Genomic DNA, 19263 nt, shown 5'->3' with positions numbered 1-19263 from the left:
ACAGCTAAAGATGGCTGTAGCTACTGTTACATCTCTCTTTCATTTCTCAACTATCATTCTGAAGCCTTAAGATGGGTATTTCTGATATACTGGACGCTAATGTTATTTTTTTTATGTTTTCATTTTAATGTAAAGTTATTTAAAAGTTAACACAGAGGCAGGTTTGATAAAACTCAGTGAACTTCTTCGTCATTTACACTTTTACAAAACAAGGAAAAATTAGCTTGGTCATAGTTGGTGGGGTAGATTAAGGCTTGTGTGAGTGATTGATAAAGTCCACTTTTTATATGGTGTAACTGTTGTAAAGTCAACATGAATCTGTAATGATTTTTCTTCCAATAAATGAGGACTTTGCTAAAACAAAATACTTTCTCCATGCGTCATTTTTATTGAGTCTCAAACATATTTGGTGTTAAAAAGTGTAATGAAATCTCATGTTTGGTTTCTCATCACAGGTGGGTGTGTGCTTTCTCCTTCATACATCAGCCAAGGTGGCGAGCCTTACAACAGTTAATGTTCAATATCACAGATATTGTAAATAGTAGCTAGTATCAATGACTGAGCTGACAGGATATCAGGATCCTGATCTGTTCTGTTTTCTGTACTTTTAGTAAATGGTAGGTATGGGGTGAATATTAGGCCCTTTATCTTAAAACCCATTGATTTTAGAAATATTAGAATTCAATAGAATCTGTGGCTTCTGTAAATACCTTGATGCGTGCTCAATCATCCAGGTAAGGAAATCCCAAAAAGTTGATTCTGTTCATCTGGACCTAACGTTTTCAGTAGGACAAAGGTTTTCAGTAGGAAAAACTGCAGCTGGTGTAAATCATGATTTTATAGATATTTCTCACTGGTGAGTTGAGAACATTTTAACTTGTTCTGCTTTCATGTCAACTAGATCTGTGTTACATGATTTTGATTTAACTTCCTGCTCTGGTTGTTTCAGACAAACAACCAAGTTGATCTTTGCACCGATGATTAATTTACTTTCTATTATCAGAAAATTTGTACACATAGTTTATAATTCCAAATGTATCAGAGCAAATACAGCTCAGTTTTAAATATGTTTTGCATGGAATCTGCATTATTTCAGTGAGTATTGAAACCTGATATGTATAAAAATGTTTTAAAATAAGCCAAATTAAACCAATATTACATACAAACAATGACTTACACCTCTAATTTAGATCTTTGTGATCATGTAGAGAACATTACTGAGTTTATTAGAGACGCACCCAGTTCACCCAGTGACCACTAAACATACGCTAATGTGTCTTTTAGAGTTCCTGTATCACACCCTGCTACCTCTGATTAATTATCAAGTCAATGCAGACAGTTGGCACCAGGGCCATGAGAGATAAATGAGGGTAAAGGTGTTTGTATTGACATGTCTTAATTTGAAGTAACTGCAAAGACACAGAAGTCATATTGTTTGCAGATGATACAAAGTTATTGTGGAAGTAACTTGGAACAACTTCTGAATGAACTAGAAAATCAATTTAAGAAATTGAAGACTTTTTCTATAGTCGGTTAACACTGAATCTGAGCAAAACAAAACTCATACTATTTGGAAGACGTACAAATTTTGTCATTAATAAACTGATGATAAATAACAGACTTAGAATCATAAAAAAACCCCACTTCAAATGAACCACCAAATCCACTTTTTAGCCTTTTTATTAAATACACCTAAATGTAAAGACTTGGTTGACCTCAGAACTCTACACATAATTTATAAAGAAACACACAAATCTTTGACACATGACATTTAGAACTTGGTCAGAACAAGACCTGAAAGGAATCTTTATGTTCAGCAAGCTGGTAGTAAGGACTAATGTAACATATCAAGTCTTTGACGTTGATGAATTGATGTAGTTTAAAAAGTCATGAAAGAGAACATCAGAGTTTTGGATATAACATTAAGAGATGAATTCATGAAATTGTGTTTTGTTTAATTTTGTTGTTCCAATAGTTGTAAAAAATAATGTACATGAAGAATATTATCTGCCTTGTTTGAGAAACTGTAAATAAAATATTAGTTTCACCCATTCAAAACTTTCTACATGTCTCCAAACCTTCTGTCAGAGACTGAATACCCAAATGTTTTAGAGACTTTAGACCTCTATCTTTCCATGTTAACTTGAGCTACAATCCTCTATATTCACAATTAAAGTATGAGACAGTCAATCTAAAGAATCTGGAGCTTCAAAATAGACCTCAAAGATTTTCCCAGGAATACCTCAAATAACAACCCTACCTCAGACTTTGAATACTTAGTTTTAAGAAACCTGAGATGATACAGTGCAAGCTCCTTGCAAGCTCCTTTGAATACAGTGGAAAGTTTCTGCCTCTGTGATTATCTCCCTTAGACTCTAAATGTTGAGGCACCTGTTCATGCAGTGTCAGTTGGAGCAGAGAGGATTGATGTGTGGCTTTTTGTTTTGGGGTTGTTGAGTTTTTGGTTCTCTTGCGTGCTTTGCTTTAGATTTGTTTCTCTTAGTTTTCTTTTATTTATAAAGATTTAAATTTCTTTCTGTCTCAGTGAGTCACTGTTTTTGGAGAAGGCGGCACACAAGTATTCAGGCTCACTCTCAGCTCCTCAGCAGCCTTTTCATTCTGTTGGGAGAAAACTCTGTAAAAAACCCAGGAGAAATAAAGACACAATGAGACAAAGTTACTTTCTTTGCTAAACGTGTACACGGGTGAGCTGCTGAGAACAACTCACATCGTGAACAGAGGCTTGGCACTTTTTATAGGAAAGACAGTGAGAACAGGATAAGAAAATAATAAACAGATAAAATAAACAACTCCATATGTGGCGCTAGTCTCGTCAGCAGAGAGCTGGGAGAAAGCTGTGAGAGATAAAACAATCTAAAACAATATGTCCCAAAACAATATGTCTTCGCTGGGAAAGTCTAAAAGGATAATTCTAAACTAATCTAACCATAGACAAAGGGCAGAGAAAAGGCATCTTTGTACATTTAAAAGAAGGTAAAGAAACATAGAATCATTTTCCACTAACATTCCCTCCTGTTTTAACTTATTTTAAATGTATACAACAATTGTCTGTGAAGGTTATTTATTAAGTATCTTTAGCAATTTTTTAATGGTCAAAATGTCAACATAGCAGAAATGTAAATCATGTGGCCTAAAGAATAAAACAATAAAAGAATAAAAGAATTAAGGAAGACACAGTAAAAGAAAATACAAAAGTGATAATGAAGGAAAATAATAAAACTAAAACTACAAAAAATAAAAGAAAATAAAAGAATAAGAAAACCTTATGTTGTACCTGTATAAACTACTAATGTGTTAATCAGTGCATGATCACTTGACAAGTCATTTTTAATCACCACGTCATTTATTAGCAGCTATTACAAGTTCCTCTAACAGAATTTCAACGGGATGCTGTTCTTCTTGAGGCACGGCAACATAAGCAGTCATTATAGTTGTTATCATCTTTGAAATCATTACTCTTAGACATGGCAACACACACAACACTAATATTAGCAGTGCTACCATGATGAAACCTAGAAAGACAAACGGCTTCGCTGCAGCAGCCAACCACGAGCCGCCAAATAGCCAGTCCAGCCAGCCTTGTGATGTGGCTGCTCCAGATGTGTGGTCAGCGACATATTTCTGCAGAATGGTCAAATTCTGCAAAGCTTCATAAATGTCTCCTCCAGCTTCGTATCCATCAGGGATAAACGTGCAACATGTCTCCCCGATCAGCTTACAAACTCCTCCTTGTGATGCTGTTAGCAGGTCCAGTGTCAGTCTGTTCTGCAGCACCATCGTTCTGATGGCCTTCTGTTCTCCTGCTAAGGCCGTTCCCAGGGTCTTAGTTAAGTTGATGTGTCATAGCAGAGCATATCGGTTGATTTCCACGTGATCCCGCACCTCGGCAACTCCAATGCCGGGGATCAAGCTCTGTAAGAATTTCACTCCTCCTCCCCAGATGCGAAACTCTCCCGGCACTCCAGTGTCCACTGTAATGCCGAAAGAATTGGGTGAGGCGATGTCCACTTCACGTCTCTGTCGGCTGCTTGGGTGATGTGCAACACTTTGCATGAAGAAGACGTGATCTGATAATTGCACCAGGGCGCACAGACCCCCCCAACCTTCAGGGAGTGACAGATAAGCCTTATTGCCACATAGGAAGTACCAGTCAGCCAAAACTCTGGTTCCTCTACTGCTGGGTGCCGTCCGTGCACATCCTGTCTGGTACTGAGTCTTTGTTTGTAGTGGCATTCGGTAGCTGTAGTCGGAGCGACAGTTGAGGCTCATCAGCGTCGCGTTACTGGCACAGGTTGTGTTGGTTGAACAGGCCATACACTTCCTCTCATTCCTCGGTGGGCAGAAAGTGTATATGTATTTACATAGGTGAGTAGGCAGCTCCCCCACTGCCCGCGATCCATTGTTCATCACACATACTGGCAGTTGTGATGCGTTCAGTTTGTTCAGTAGAATTACATCAGGCAGTGGGTCTGAGACTTGGGGCCAGGTCAGTAGGTAGGTCTGTCCGGAACAGTTCACATTTGTGGGTGATGATGACCTCCAGGTTGCTTTTGCTGGGATGCTGTAGTTGGCCTTGGACCAAAGAGTACCGTAGCCTGGGTGTGTTGCCAGGCCCAACAGGCACCAACTGCGATCTTCAGGTATGCTGTATGGCCACAGGCCAGACGTCTGTGAGGATAGGGGCATATGGGTACATGCATAGCAGTCAGTTTTATTATTCAAGTGAGCTGTAGTGTTCATAAACTGCCACCAGAAGTTAGTGGCGTAGCCATGGGGAAACTTGGTGTACTTTCCTTTGTCATACAGTGTCTGCCTTTTCTTCATATAGCGTGACTTGTTGTCCCTCACGGAAGCAAAGATGAGGAGCCCGGCCAGGGTCAGGGCCGCTGCAGTTATTAGGAGCCACCACCTCATGACAACAGGACACACCCTCCTGTCGTGAGTAGACCCCCCGGCCAGAAAGGCTGTTCCCTCCACCGGGCGAGATCACAACAATTGGGCGAGCCTGTGTCGACTGAGTTTAGATGGCTTCACTTACTCGCCTGCAGTGACTCTGATGGATCCAAGATGGTCGTTCCGCAATTTTGCAAGCGGTGGGCGTGGTGAGGAGAACCTGATGTGGTCCCTCCCACCTGGGTGCGCTCCAGTTTTTTCTTTGGAGCACCTTTATCAGAACCCAGTCACCGGGCTGTAATCTGCAAGACACTGGAGAAACATCATCAGGTTGTTGATTATGTACAATGATCTCCTTGTTTTCTAACAGCTTAGACATCCATTCTGCTAATGTGTTTTCTCTGATTGCTTTGTCTATTGGTTGACTGGTGATCGGCAGTGGGAACGGCCTACCATGAATGATTTCAAATGGAGTTAGTTTATGGGAGCCTTGCGTTAAGCGCATCCACATTTTCACTAAACCCAAACATTCAGGCCACGGCCTTCCTGTTTCTGCCATGCATTTACTGAGCCTTTGTTTTATAGCGCCGTTAGTTCTCTCTACAAGGCCTGCGCTCTGAGGGTGATAAGCACAGTGATGTTTTATGCTGAAACCGAGTGCTTCAGAGACCTTAGTGATGACATCATTTACAAAATGAGTGCCGTTGTCTGATCGTATCAAAGCTAGGATGCCATATGTGGGTATGAAGTGATTGCACAGGCACTTTGCTACTGAAATTGCATCTGCCTTTTTCACTGGATAGTTTTCCGGCCATTTTGAGAACACATCTATAACCACTAGGGCGTATTTCGACCCTTGACATTCGCTTAGCTCAATAAAATCCATATGAATTGTGTGAAAAGGGTGAGGTTTTTGACACGTCATGCACGTTCTGACAAATTGTTTTGCTGAAGTTTCAAAATTTACAGTGTAGAAATGAGAGTTGACAATACAGGTCATTCCCCCCGATGACAAATGCGTACAGCCATGAGTCACTAATGCCGCCATCTTGTGGAGAGATTTTGGCAACACTGGCTTGCCATAACACATCATTAATTCGTTTGTCAGAACTGCACCGTGTTTTAGCCATTTTGTCTGTTCGGCTGTGCTTGCTGCTTTTTGTTCATTTTGCAACACATCCAGTGGAATCTGATGTGTGTTTACTGCCATCAATGTGATGTTTGTCATTTGTGCCGCCTGTTTTGCTGCTCTGTCAGCAAAGTTGTTGCCTGTAGTAATGAGTCAGTAGGCGTTGTAAGAGGTTGGCATACTGAACCGGTTTTCCGGTTGATGTAATCATTCCTCTGTTTTGCCAAATTTTTTGCAAAATGATGCACAGCAGAGAAAACATACTGGCTGTCTGTATGTATATTTATTAGTTTGTCTTTGTGTATTTCACATGCGCGAATCACAGCTATCAGCTCAGCGCTCTGTGCAGAATATGAAGAAGAAAGTGGTTTTGCTTCTATTATCCTACTATCTGTGGTTACTGCGTAACCTACACAATTTCGGCCTGTGCTGTAAGGTCAAATGCTGTTCTCCTAGCTTCCACACTTGCTGATCATAAGGTGGATCTGGGCCTGGAGTTTGTTTAAATCTCAGAATGTTGTGATACTCGGTTGGTTTCTGGAAAGTGGATGTGGCGGGTGTGTGTTGATGGACCACATCGTGTAGTGCTTTTAGCTCTGGTGGGGTGTCATTTAGCATGCACTCAGCAGTTAATTGTTGTACAGTTGTGTGGCCTGCAGCTGACTGTACAACTAATTTGTCCTTTGAAAACTGTAAGTTCGTAAGTGGCTGCCTCAAAACTGTTTTGCATTATTTCTCTGTGGCCTACTCCTACAATCTCGTGTGAAGTGACTTTCCTCTCCACGGTTCTAGCAGGCATTGTCTCTATTTTATCTGCTGTCTCTGCGTGGCTGTCTACAGCCTTGGTGTCTGTGACCTTGCTTGCCTCTCTGTTCCTGATAGCCACCTGCAAATGAGTCTCTTAGTCTATTGTCAACACGTCAGCCTTATTTTTAAGTTATAGAATGCTTCTTCTTTTTTCTCTTCTCTATAGATGCAACACTACATTTTCACTTAAGGCATTTTTAGATAATTTCTAGTTTTTCAAACAATTCATGCATCTCACACATTTCAAACTTTGAAGTTAGGGTTGTTTCCCATTTATACACATATATATATATATATATTTAAACTTTGCATTGCTCACAGCTCATAGCTCACAGCTCTAAACCTAGGCATTTTTCAATCATATGCCTAATCACTATGTGTCATTGTGATTCTCAAGTATTGTCACAAGTTCGTTTAAATTCGTTTCCAAAACCAACAAAATAATCAAACAAAAACAAAAAACATACACGTGTCAGGACACAAAAGAAAAAAAGAAAAAAATGCTGCCACCCGAACAAGGCAGAAGTCTGCACATGTTGGCTTTTAATAGCATGCAGCTTCTGCTCTAAAAGAAACAAATAAATAAAAATAAAAGAAAATGTGTAACATGCTCATCAGCTTAGCAGTGTCTACATATTTAATTCAGCTTCTCAATCCTGTAGTTTTAGCTGTTGTCTACAGGGTTTTGCTTATTGGTTGTTATTATAGGTGTGCTCTATATCTCAGCAATGTGTCATTCTAGGATGATAGGTTTCAAGCTGGTCAAGTGCCTCTATGCACTTCATTAGTTTAGTTATTCTCTGTATTGTCTTCATCTCATATGTCATTACACTGAGTTTCAGCAGACCTTAAGCTTGATGCAGACTACTGTTTAACAATTATCCACCTCACATCATAACCGACTAAGGTGCCTCTTCATATTAATATTATGTCATTGTTAATATTATCCTCTTTGTCTTATATAACAGCAATAGCATATTATAATGTTTTATTAGTGTGTACCATTATACTACTACTGAGCCAATTTGTTAGTTAGGATCATCTTATTCAGCAAACAGATAATTTAGAATTCATCCAATCTGCGGTCACATTTGTTCTCTCTGTTGCATGGCGGACCAGGCAGTTCTATTATATTATTTATATTTTATTTTGTATCCATCAAGGGCTTCAGATGACCTGCAGTATCATCCTTTTCCCAAGGTGGAGACAGTTACCTTTTCACACACTGTCCTTGGCTGAACAGTGACACAGCCTTAATATACTTTATTTATGTTATTAAAATATTTTCGTGTGAATTATTTGCTTTATATTCATTTTATACATGCTGGGCATGGTCATCATGCCAACTGTGTTTCATTGATAATATCACTTTACAGGTTGTTATCCTTGCTATTATTAATTTCAAATACTCTAAAGATAATTTCTACTGTAATTTTCCCTTTGTTTATCTTTATTTCGTACTTTTTATATTTATATCTACTCAGTGGGGTCTGTTTTCAACCCTTTTAAACTACCTCAAACTACTGTGATCTCTAGTTTTCACTTAATAAGGGATTATTATGTTCTTCCTGATATGGGTGTTGCTGCAGATGCGGCTGCAGGAATGAGTGTTGGTTTACTAAAAGGATTGTGGGCACTGCACAGTGTCTCGTCTTCTGGTTTTACTAAACTGGCAGTTGAGTTCTATTCTTCTGACTGTTTATATTTTGTTTTCTTAAATTTCTCAATTTACAGACATTGTTTTGTCCGGCGCTTGGACTTTTCTTTTCTCACCACTGCTCGTCAGCAGGAGTGAGTTTTAATTTCACTTGCTTAATTACCCATCTTATTTGTGTATTTACTTATTTTTGTTTAAGTAATGTATACGCGATACAGCTGCTATCACCTTCGCTGGTATTAGAGACGAGAGTGGTTGCTCACACGCCCTTCGACTTTCGGACTAGTTCCGAAAGCGGTGTGAACTTTACGAGACGGAACTCGACCGTTCTCTCAACTCACCAGCACGTCAGTGAATAGCAGTAAAAGAAAAACACAGTAGGAGCAGCTCAGTCTCTTATTGGACCGTGAAAATTCAGCTTGCTCCGTAAATTAAAACAATATACACACACATTCACATTCACAGCTTCGACGCGCGCGCGACCGGAACCCTTATGATAAGGGGAGCTCCCAGAGCTACTTACTCCCTAGACCCAGTCTAGACCCAGCTGGGGGAGCTACCCAGAGCTCCAAAGCTACCAGTCGACGAGCTCCCAGAGCTACCAGTCGACGAGCTATGCTACCAATCGACGAGCTTCCAAAGCTACCAGTCGACGAGCTACTTCCGCTATTTTAAATTCCCTGAATTTAAAATACGTTTTTACGCAAGATTGTGTCAGTGTGTCTGTATCTACCTGGTCAGTGTCGCCGGATCTGGTCCACCTCGATCGGGCCCCACCACCGTGGGTCGCTTTCTAAGACGTTGGCCAGGACCCGAATGTAACGCTCCTGGACTTTTATCACACACCTAGTGTGTGAGCTGTCGACAGTCATTCAACGTGGACTGGTCACGGAGATGGGACACGATGGAGGTGCTCCGGCTCGAAGGACCAAGAAATGTTGGGAGAAAACTCTGTAAAAAACCCAGGAGAAATAAAGACACAATGAGACAAAGTTACTTTCTTTGCTAAACGTGTACACGGGTGAGCTGCTGAGAACAACTCACATTGTGAACAGAGGCTTGGCACTTTTTATAGGAAAGACAGTGAGAACAGGATAAGAAAATAATAAACAGATAAAATAAACAACTCCATATGTGGCGCTAGTCTCGTCAGCAGAGAGCTGGGAGAAAGCTGTGAGAGATAAAACAATCTAAAACAATATGTCCCAAAACAATATGTCTTCGCTGGGAAAGTCTAAAAGGATAATTCTAAACTAATCTAACCATAGACAAAGGGCAGAGAAAAGGCATCTTTGTACATTTAAAAGAAGGTAAAGAAACATAGAATCATTTTCCACTAACACATTCTGAAGTTGCTGAAATTTGCCAAAAAAATCCATCTATGGAAGAATCTCTACATGGAGCATGGCATCAAGGATGGAGAGGATTAAAGTCAGCAGACATGGATCCAGACACGGAGGTAGGCCCTTACTGTTAAATGATTGAAATGACATTAGAAGCTTCATTTACTGGTGGATATGCACAATAAGCTGCCCTGTTGTTAACTGAAAGGATTTGGTATGCATGGCCTGTTTGGGGCTGTTTGTCTGCATGAGGATTCTTTGCTGCTGATTGCTGAGAGTTGAATGTGCGTGGTTGTACTGAAATCTTGACACTGCTTTCTCCCACCACAGTTGAACAGGGAGTCCAGTTTGAAGAAACTGGTTTTGTCACGGTCCGGGGCAGCGGCCGTGTGGAGAGTGGAAGGAGGACTCAAAACGCAGCACTCATTCAGGTGTGAGGGTGATTTATTGATAATATCAAATATAAAGTGGGGATGGTAAAACAGAACTAAGGATGAACTAACTGGGAGAAACTACACAAAGAAATAGCAAACCTGAGCATGAAGGGAGAACAGCAGGGAGAGCACGCAGGGGATTACACCAGGTATGAACACAGACGACGCGACGAGGAGCAGAGGAAATCACACTATAAGTACACAAAGAGACACTGGGAAATCACACACAGGTGGGGGAAACAGCTGGACCTGATTAACCTGACGAGACAGGGGAACACTAACACCAGGGACCAACAGAGGGAGCACAAACCCAGAACCCAGTGTCTAAAATCCCAAACACAAACCATCCCAAAACAGCCATGAATAAAAATGAAAGTAATAACAATAAAGAACATAAACATAAAGTCACTGAGTCATGGTCGCAGGACCATGACAGGTTTAAGCTATTAGGAAGCATGAAGCAGATGGTTGGGTGTAGAGCATCTGTTCAAATCTTTTTGGCACATTTCAACATCAGTCTGGTATGGATCAGGCCACATGAAGATCTTGCACATTGCACTCACTCTGACCTCAGTTAAAAAGGCCCTCAGCAGTCACTGGTTTGGTCAAGAATGTGTTGAGATTGACCAACAGGTCTTTAAAAGAGAGCTTCAGCTCTCCCTGCAAGGACCTGGTAGAAATTCTTAAAGCATTACACTGATGTCTCTTTCCATTGATGATTTTTTTTTGTGATTTTTGTTGTTAGCACATCTAACTATGTGAAGAACAAAGTATTAAGAATATTTTAATAATTTACATTTGGGATGTCATCTTTTTGTGTTCCCTTCATTTTTGTTATTTATTTTATTTTATTTTATTTTTGAGCAGTCTATATTCACATTGGTTTTTTGGGGGGGGGTTGTTTTCTTAAAGCCTACTTTCTTTGTCAATTTCTTTCTTTCAGTCCACAGCATCTCACAAGTAAGGCACACACCCACATCAAGAGCTGCTCTACAGTCACAGACTCTGGTCAGGAGAAGAGATTTTCCAGTGCCTACTCTCCTGGGTTCAGTGGGTGAAGTTGAACAGGTACATCCTAATGCAGTTTATGAACACATGACTGGTTATCATGTCTTCAACTCTCACTGAGCCTGACATCAATGTGGTTGTTGATGGTGCAAAACATGATGGTTTAAACAGATGCTTCGAATCCTCAGCGACAAACCACCTGCTCCAGCAGAGATGCTTAAACCAGTTTTGCGTTCCAGTCTGTGAAGCTGCAAAAATGGCAGACTGGAAGACTCTGGTGGCTTTCATCAATTTGAATCTCTCAGAATCTCAACAGGTATGTACTCAGCATTGTTGCCCAGTGAGCAATGTTCAAGTGAAATCTGGTGGCAAATTGTAGGAATGCAGCCAACGTGCAGAGTGTTTGTGTGATGCTATTCTGTATAAGAGTGAGCAATTTAGCCATTATTTAATTACTGTTTTGGTATAATTTTCTGTTCTAAAGTGACTTGTCCCAAAGCATAACAGTAAATATGCTGGCCCATGTGGACCATATAGTTATAATCATTCCTTTTTTCAGTTGAAGACTTGTTGTCAGAACTGAAGGAGGAAGTTTAGGAAAACCAGCACATGATGCAGATAAATTTGAGCACTGTGGCTCGACAGGAGCAGGTCCTGTCTTACCTGAACACCTTTGTCAGTGATGGTGAAGGCCACTTCCTCCCTTGTGTTGGTGTAGCTGAAGCTGTAGAAGTTAAATATTGCACAGTACTGTGTCAATATTTTCTACTATTGTTTGGTGCAGTTTATCCATCTAGATTATTTTGGTATGGACAACCCACTTTTGTAGTTTTCTCTGAGCTCTGTGTCTCTGAAAAGTAATGTTTCCATCCTAAAGAAATCCAGACTGTGTTACAGATCTACTGACCTTGTAGGAATTCTTTTCTTTCCTCTGAACTACATCTGCTAACCATATCAGTGTCCTGGAGGAAGCACGTAAAGGCTTTGAATAAGAAGCTTGACTTCATGCTTCTTTGTAGTTGGCAGGTGTAGACACTGCACCAGATTTCTGAGTTTTAACAAATTTATGCATTTCAACAATACTTTCGACTGACTTCAGCTGTTGTTAGAATGTATTTAATATTGATTTCTAGTATCATCTGATGTTTGCTGGAGCCACAGCTGTAAAAGCTGCTGGTCATGATATCGGTTTGGTTAGCCGGTGAGAGGGAAACATGAAGATGAAACCAGGAGATGTCCTTACTGAATCACCAGAGCTGAACAGGTGATGGAGAAACAGGTTTACCTTTTAGGTTACATGAATGAGTTGAACAGAAGTTCTGAACTGTTTCTGAGAGACAAATAACACCAGCTGACAGCTGGTAACTGTGCAGGGGCGGGTCTAGCAAAGTTTTGCGAGGGGGGCCAGGTAAGGCATTAACAGGGAAAGGGGGGCACAAAGAAATACTTATTCTCATTTAAAATGTCTAGCTTTTAAAAAAAATAATTATCTGAATCTTACAACAAACGATTGATGGATTGATGCATATATACATCAGAAAAGTGCACATCACTGTCACAACAGCGTTTGTTTTCATTCAAAGGCTTTATGATTTTTTTTTCCTATAATGGTGGGCTGGTCGATTTATTTATTTATTTATTTTATTTTATTTTATTAATTTTTTTGTCCCAGTCCAGCCGCGTATGCAGTTCATCTGCAGTCTGGTGTTACCTACATCTTCCTATTCGGAAGGCAGAATTTTCGAGTTCTGAGTACAATTCAAAGCACCATAACTGCAGTTTTCGTGTTGGATGTAAAAAGCGCACATGACACTGTGACATAGGCTAGAATCATGGCAGCGGTCAACGGCGGTCCAGGCGTGGGATTTCTCTCGTGTAAATATACAGATTATTTTTATCCTTTCTATTGGTAGGTGGCACGGTGCACTTGTGGCAAGTAAGCAAGCTAGAAGACTGCCAATCTTGCTTGGTATCCAGTTACGGAAGCAACACATTAACAAGAGAATTCTGAGTAAAACCAAAAATTACTTTTCCTAGTAACTAGTTACTTTGAAAGTAACGAGTAACTTGAAGTAACTGAGTTACTTTTGATAGAAGTAACTAGTAATGTAACTAAGTTAATAATTTAAAGTAACTTACCCAACACTGGTCAAGAAACATGAAAGGAACATTTAAATTGGCCGTCAGATAAAATTTACATTAAACCTGATATGCTGCCAGTCCCAGCTAGTTTCCATGTTAGAAAAATACAGTTGACGCAGAAGTCCTTTAAATTTCTCTGAAAACCACCAGCATGTGGTTTCACAATCAGACCTCCACGCATCATATTTCTGCCATGTTGTTTTTGAAACCAGTATGGCAAAAATCCTCATCTTGAGGCTCCAGAATGACAATTGACCAATAAATGGGGGCTGTAACAGTAGCTACAACCAACTTCATGCTGTCTAGGCTAGAACCTGATACTATCATCTCAATCATCGTTATTAGAAAGCATCATTTAGAACATCTGGTAACAAATTTATCTTTTTAACCACCAATGTCTCAAGAACAGAAAGTGTAATCTCCCAGATAATGACCTGTTTGTAGGATTGGGTGGCAGGTTCTCCATTTCTTTATACCAGTGATATCAAAGTGAGGGCTGCAAGAGGTCATTTATACATTTGTAATCAGCTGTGTGAGATGGTGGACTGGTATCACCTGCATATTAACTCACCTCCACATTTACTGTGGGAAATGGCCACTGATGTGTGAGTGGGTTTGTTTCACAACTGCTGTGAGCCAGTGGCTGTGATTGGGCTGGTTTCATTGAAGGCAGGTGTATTTGATTGCACTCTAGTCTAGTCTACTTGTACTCCAGACTACAAGTACTGCTGTCTAAGGACCTTTGGAAAAAAAGTGTCTGGACCTCTTTAGGTTGCTTGAAGACGTTTCACCTCTTATCCGAGAAGCTTCTTCAGTTCTAGGGTAAAATGGTGGAGAGTTCCAGATTTTAATCACTTAGGATTGTCCCCCCAAAAAGGGACAAAGGACCCCCTAATGATCCTACCTAATCACACGAGTCAAGGTGTGAAAGCGGGTGTGGGTCACAATCAGCCAGGGTTTCGGGTGAGCTCATTGTGAAACCTGGCCCCACCCTATCATGTGATTTCCTGAGGTCAGATGGCCCAGGATGCGAGTGGGCGTTAAGAGGCGTCTGGGAAGGATCTCAAAACTGGATTATAGATGGCAGACAGTTGGTGTCGTAAACCACTGCCTCTGTTCAAAGATGGTCGCTCACAGTGGACAGAGATGGCTTATTTCACTCCTCTTTCAAACCATCTGTCTTCTCTGTCCAAAATGTGAACATTGGCATCCTTGAAAGAGTGACCTTTGTCCTTTAGATGCAGATGGACTGCTGAGTCTTGTCCTGTGGAGGTGGCTCTTCTATGTTGTGCCATGCGCTTGTGAAGTGGCTGTTTGGTCTCTCCAATGTAGAGGTCTGGGCATTCCTCTCTGCACTGTACAGCATACACCACATTTTTAAGTTTGTGTTTTGGAGTTTTGTCTTTAGGGTGAACCAGTTTTTGTCTGTGTGTTGCTGGGTCTGAAGTACACTGGGATGTCGTGGGTGGAGAAGACTCTCCTGAGTTTCTCTGATACATAGGGGATGACAATGTTGTTGCGTTTGCCTTTCTTATCCTAGCCAGTGTCTGATCTTCTTTTATGTGCTTCTTAGCTGACTTTATAAACGCCCAATTAGGATAACCGCATATTTTGAGTGCTTCCTTTACATGTGTGTCCTCCTTCTTCCCTTTAGGCTTAGAGGGAACATGTTCTGCCTGGTGGTGTAGGCTCCTAATTACTGTATTTTCACAACCATAAGACTAGAAGGCGCAGTCTCAGTTATGTGTGCCATTACTGTATTTAACACTCACATAAGGCGCACCTGATTATAGGGCGCATATGCATATTTAAAAATGGAGCAAGAGCAAAACTGAGTTTGGTATTCACAGTTTACCAGTAATCGTCATCAATCAAAAAAATCGAAGTCCTCATCCTCTGTTTCTGAATGGAACAGCTGCGCTAAATCTCCATCAAACATGCCAGGTTAACTTTCTTCACTGTCAGAGTCACTTTCCGTGCCGTGCAGTTCCTCGGAAATGATGCTGGCTTTTGCGAAAGCTCCAACAACAGTGCCAGCAAACATGTTAGCCCAAGCATCTACAATCCTTTCGCAAATTGTGGCGTAACTCACCCGGCACTGCCTTCCACTCTTAGTGAAACTGTGGTCTCCACCGGTCATCCATCGCTCTCACGCCACTCGCAGCCTTACTTTGAACGGCCGATTCACACCGATGTCCAGCGGTTGGAGTTCCTTTGTCAGGCCTCCCGGAATGACAGCAAGCTCACAGTTCACTTGCTTCACTTGTTTTTTCACATCGGTTGTGAGATGGGCACGCAGAGTCACAGATCAACAGTGATGGTAATGCGTGGAAAAAACCACCTGGTCTCCTTACATACACCTCCCTCAGCCACTCTTTCATCGTTTCCTCATCCATCCAGCCCTTTTCATTTGCGTTAATGATGACTTCTTCTGGAAACTTGTCTTTAGGCAAAGTCTTTCTCTTAAAAATCACCATAAGCGGCAGTTTCTGTCCATTAGCATGGCAGCCAAGCACAACAGTAAAAGAAGACTTTTCGTGCCCCGTTGTGCGTATCGCTACCGTGCTGGTCCCCTTCTTCTCCACAGTGTGACTCACCGGGATGTCGAAAGTGACCAGCACCTCGTCCATGTTAGTGATGTGGCTGGGCTGGATGTTTTTGTCGCCGATGTGTTTGCTGCAGTAGGAGCGGAAGATGGCCAGCTTTTCATTATAATCCGCTGGAAGTTGCTGCACTACCATAGTCCTGGTCCGGATGGAAAAATAGCAGTTTCATGAAACGAAAGCACCAAGGCGGACCTCCTTGGAAATGTTCAATTTTCATTTCTTCTGCTAGCGCTACTGCTTTTAGTCGAATGGTGACCGTCGAAACGCTTCTCCCACTCGTTCTTTGCTCGATGATACACTGCTCGAGTCTTTCCTCCAACTCGGGCCACCTCGCCTTATGTCAGCGGAAACTCAGCTGCGTCTTCTTGACCTGTCGGAGCTCGTTTTCCAGCTTCCTCCACTTGCAAACCATCGATTCATTAATCTTAAATTCTCTCGCGGCTGCTCGATTTCCATGTTCCTCTGCGTAGCTGATGGCCTTCAGTTTGAACTGTGCTTCATAAGCGTGTCTCTTTTCTATTTTCAGAGTTGTTAAAACAACGATGTTCTGCATAACGCACTTACCTGTTCTTTTATATACAGTCAACGACCACACTTCCCCCTTTAGCGTTCTCATGGTGTTCTCTACTACGTCCTCTTTACAACAACACACACAGGGCGCACTGCACTATAGGGCGCGCTGCACTTTTTGAAGAAAATCTAAGACTTTTATGTGCGTCTTTTGGTCGGGAAAATACGGTACTCAAAGTTTGTGTTCCAGAGGGTGATGGAAGACAAAGTGGAGGTACTGGTCCGTGTGTGTGGGCTTCTGGTAAACTTAATTGTTGAGGTTTCCATTAACTTCAATGTGCACAGCGCAGTCCGGGAAAGGCAAACAGTTATCCTTTGTGTCTTTCCTGGTGAACTTGATATTTTTATCCACGGTGTTAAGATTATGGGGGGGTGTCCTGTTTTGTCCACAATGTCTTTCTTGTCCTTACACTCTCCCCTCAAAAAGTTAATGGCGTCCCGACATTCTACCAATATCAGTCCTTATGTGGCAACTATACATTGCTTGTAGGAGGCTACATCCCTTTAGGAGTCAGAGTTCAGCATCACTGCTAGCCACAGTGAAACACATGACATGTATCTCCCCTTCATGTCATATGTCGCAGCAGGTGTTATTGTGCACGATAACAGTCCACTGCTTTTCCATCCATATCACGGGTATCTGCATCTTTACTGAGTAAGGTGCTCTCACCTGGACATAACCTCGCTACATAACATGGGTGCCATTCTCATAACAAGTCATTACACTAACTCTTCTTTATGGCTTATAAAGCAGAATTAACATTTCTATTCTTCTAATAAAGCATTAATGAAAGCCTGAAAATGTAACTGTTATAACTGCTTTACTGCAATATGTAACATATGACTGTGTCTGAGGTACTTATTCAAGTGCTAATGTTGGTTGTCCTAACTTGTGGTAAGTAAACATTAGCTTTTGTTTTCTCATTCTGAAAGGATACTTTTTCACACTGACAGGTGACTGGTCAGTGTCCTCTTGGTCACTGCACTCCATCTCAAGCTGGTGCGTCTGCTCTTTGTCTTTATTGTTCTCTTGTGCCTCTGTATCCTCGTCATGCTGGTCGTGTTGGTGTTCTATATTGTCCACGCCCGGATTCTGTTCTTTGCAGTCCTCCTGGTGTTCCATGTCATTGTCATCACAGAGATCCTCCCTACTGACTGCTCCAGTCTCTGCATTGAACTCTGATGCTTCTGTCCACCAGGACTGTCTACCACGTTCCCCTTGTTCTGTTGACAGTCCTCTGATTGCTCTCCATTCATCTTCATCCTCCGAACTGTGCTCTTGCTCATGCCACTCATGTCTGTCCTTGTTGTTTTTCTGTTTTTGCTTTCCCAGTTCTGCATGTGACTTGACTTTTTCGACTGGCAAGAAGTCACACGGCAGCAGGAGGTTCCTGTGGACGACTCTGACACGTCCCTTGCCATTCTCTGGCTTAATTTCATATACTGGGCTCCCCTTATGTTTCCTTTGTGTCACCTGAAACACCTGGTCCTCCCAGAAGGATCTCAGTTTCCCTGGTCCTCCCTTCTCACCAAAATTCCGGACCAGTACTCTGCACCCTGGGTACAGCTCTGCGCCATGTGTTTTTCTGTCATAGAGCACTTTCCCCCGTCGACTCTCCTTACAGGCTGTCGCTGAGGCCAGTTTGTAAGCGTCCTGCATGCGAATCTTCCACTTCTCAGCATAGTCTTGATGAGAAGGGCTTTGGTCATTAGCTGTGAGAGCAAAAATCATATCAATGGGGAGTCTGAGGTTTCTCCCAAACAAGAGGAAATAAGGTGCATATCCAGTAGCCTCACTGCGCGTACAGTTGTACGCATGGACCACCTTTGTCAGGGATGCCTTCCAGTCTGCTTTTGCTCCCTCTGGAAGGTTCCGAAGCATGGCCAGCAGTGTCTTATTGAACCTTTCTACCTGACCATTTCCTTGGGAGTGGTATGGTGTGGTTCTGGATCCCTTGACTCCACTGTATCCCTCCAGCTTGGCAAAGAGTTTGTTTTCGAACTCTCTTCCCTGGTCATGATGGAGCCGTGTGGGAAAACCAAACTTCAACACAACAAGTCTCCAAATATTTTTTCTGCCGCTGTTTTGGCACTTTTATCTCTGCAGGGATAAGCCTGAGCAAATCGTGTAAAGTGGTCCATGACCACGAGGATATACTCATACCCTCCCTTACATTTCTCCAAATGTAGAAAATCAATGGAGACCAGCTCAAACGGGTACGTTGTAGTGATATTGATCAGTGGGGCTCTGGTGGGCTTGTGGGGACGCTTGTTTTTTAGACAGCTACACACCTGTGTTATGTAGTGCTCCACGTCCTTCTGCATGTGAGGCCAGTAAAAGCGATCCCGAATGAGGGCCAAAACTCTCTCCACCCCCAAGTGACCCATGACTTCATGTAGTTCTTTATAAATGAGCGAATGGAACTTCTTAGGCAGGAGTAGCTGTGTTCGGCTGAGTGTTTTCCTGTACAGTAAACCATCCTTATCAAGGTGCAGTTTCTGTTTTTCCCTTGCCAGGGCAGCGATCTCCTTGTTGCCTGCCTGTTTTCTGCCTTTTGGCCACCGATTAGAGATGACATACTTCAGGACTTCCCCGATCACAGGATCCTCTTTTTGTGCATCTCTTAAGTTTGCCTTAGGGATTTCCAGACCT

General features: G+C 41.9%; 2 protein-coding genes across 3 annotated transcripts in view; one reads left to right on the top strand and one right to left on the bottom strand.

Annotated features, from left to right (window-relative positions):
• The window catches only part of LOC146662024 (uncharacterized), a 50209-nt gene that overhangs the window by 7934 nt on the left and 23012 nt on the right, over nucleotides 1–19263 (top strand). The gene's annotated exons all lie outside the window — the stretch shown is intronic.
• Nucleotides 3862–5016, bottom strand: LOC146662026 (uncharacterized). 2 transcript variants are annotated; one of them, XM_085417762.1, is made up of 2 exons: nucleotides 4383–5016; nucleotides 3912–4261 (listed from the first exon to the last, which is right to left on the bottom strand). In XM_085417762.1, the coding sequence occupies exons 1-2, from the start codon at nucleotides 4933–4935 to the stop codon at nucleotides 3945–3947; spliced, it is 870 nt and encodes a 289-aa protein (XP_085273888.1). In that variant the 5' UTR covers nucleotides 4936–5016; the 3' UTR covers nucleotides 3912–3944. The 2 variants fall into 2 exon arrangements, with proteins under 2 accessions (XP_085273887.1, XP_085273888.1); XM_085417761.1 differs by having other exon boundaries at nucleotides 3862–5016.

Source organism: Rhamphochromis longiceps, linkage group LG9 (assembly GCF_057381845.1).
Source record: "Rhamphochromis longiceps isolate RC_006_pf linkage group LG9, R_longiceps_female_GT1.1, whole genome shotgun sequence".
Taxonomy (NCBI): Eukaryota; Metazoa; Chordata; class Actinopteri; order Cichliformes; family Cichlidae; genus Rhamphochromis; species Rhamphochromis longiceps.
The sequence above is the reverse complement of the archived record's forward strand: the minus strand, read 5'-3'. Positions and strand labels throughout refer to the sequence as shown.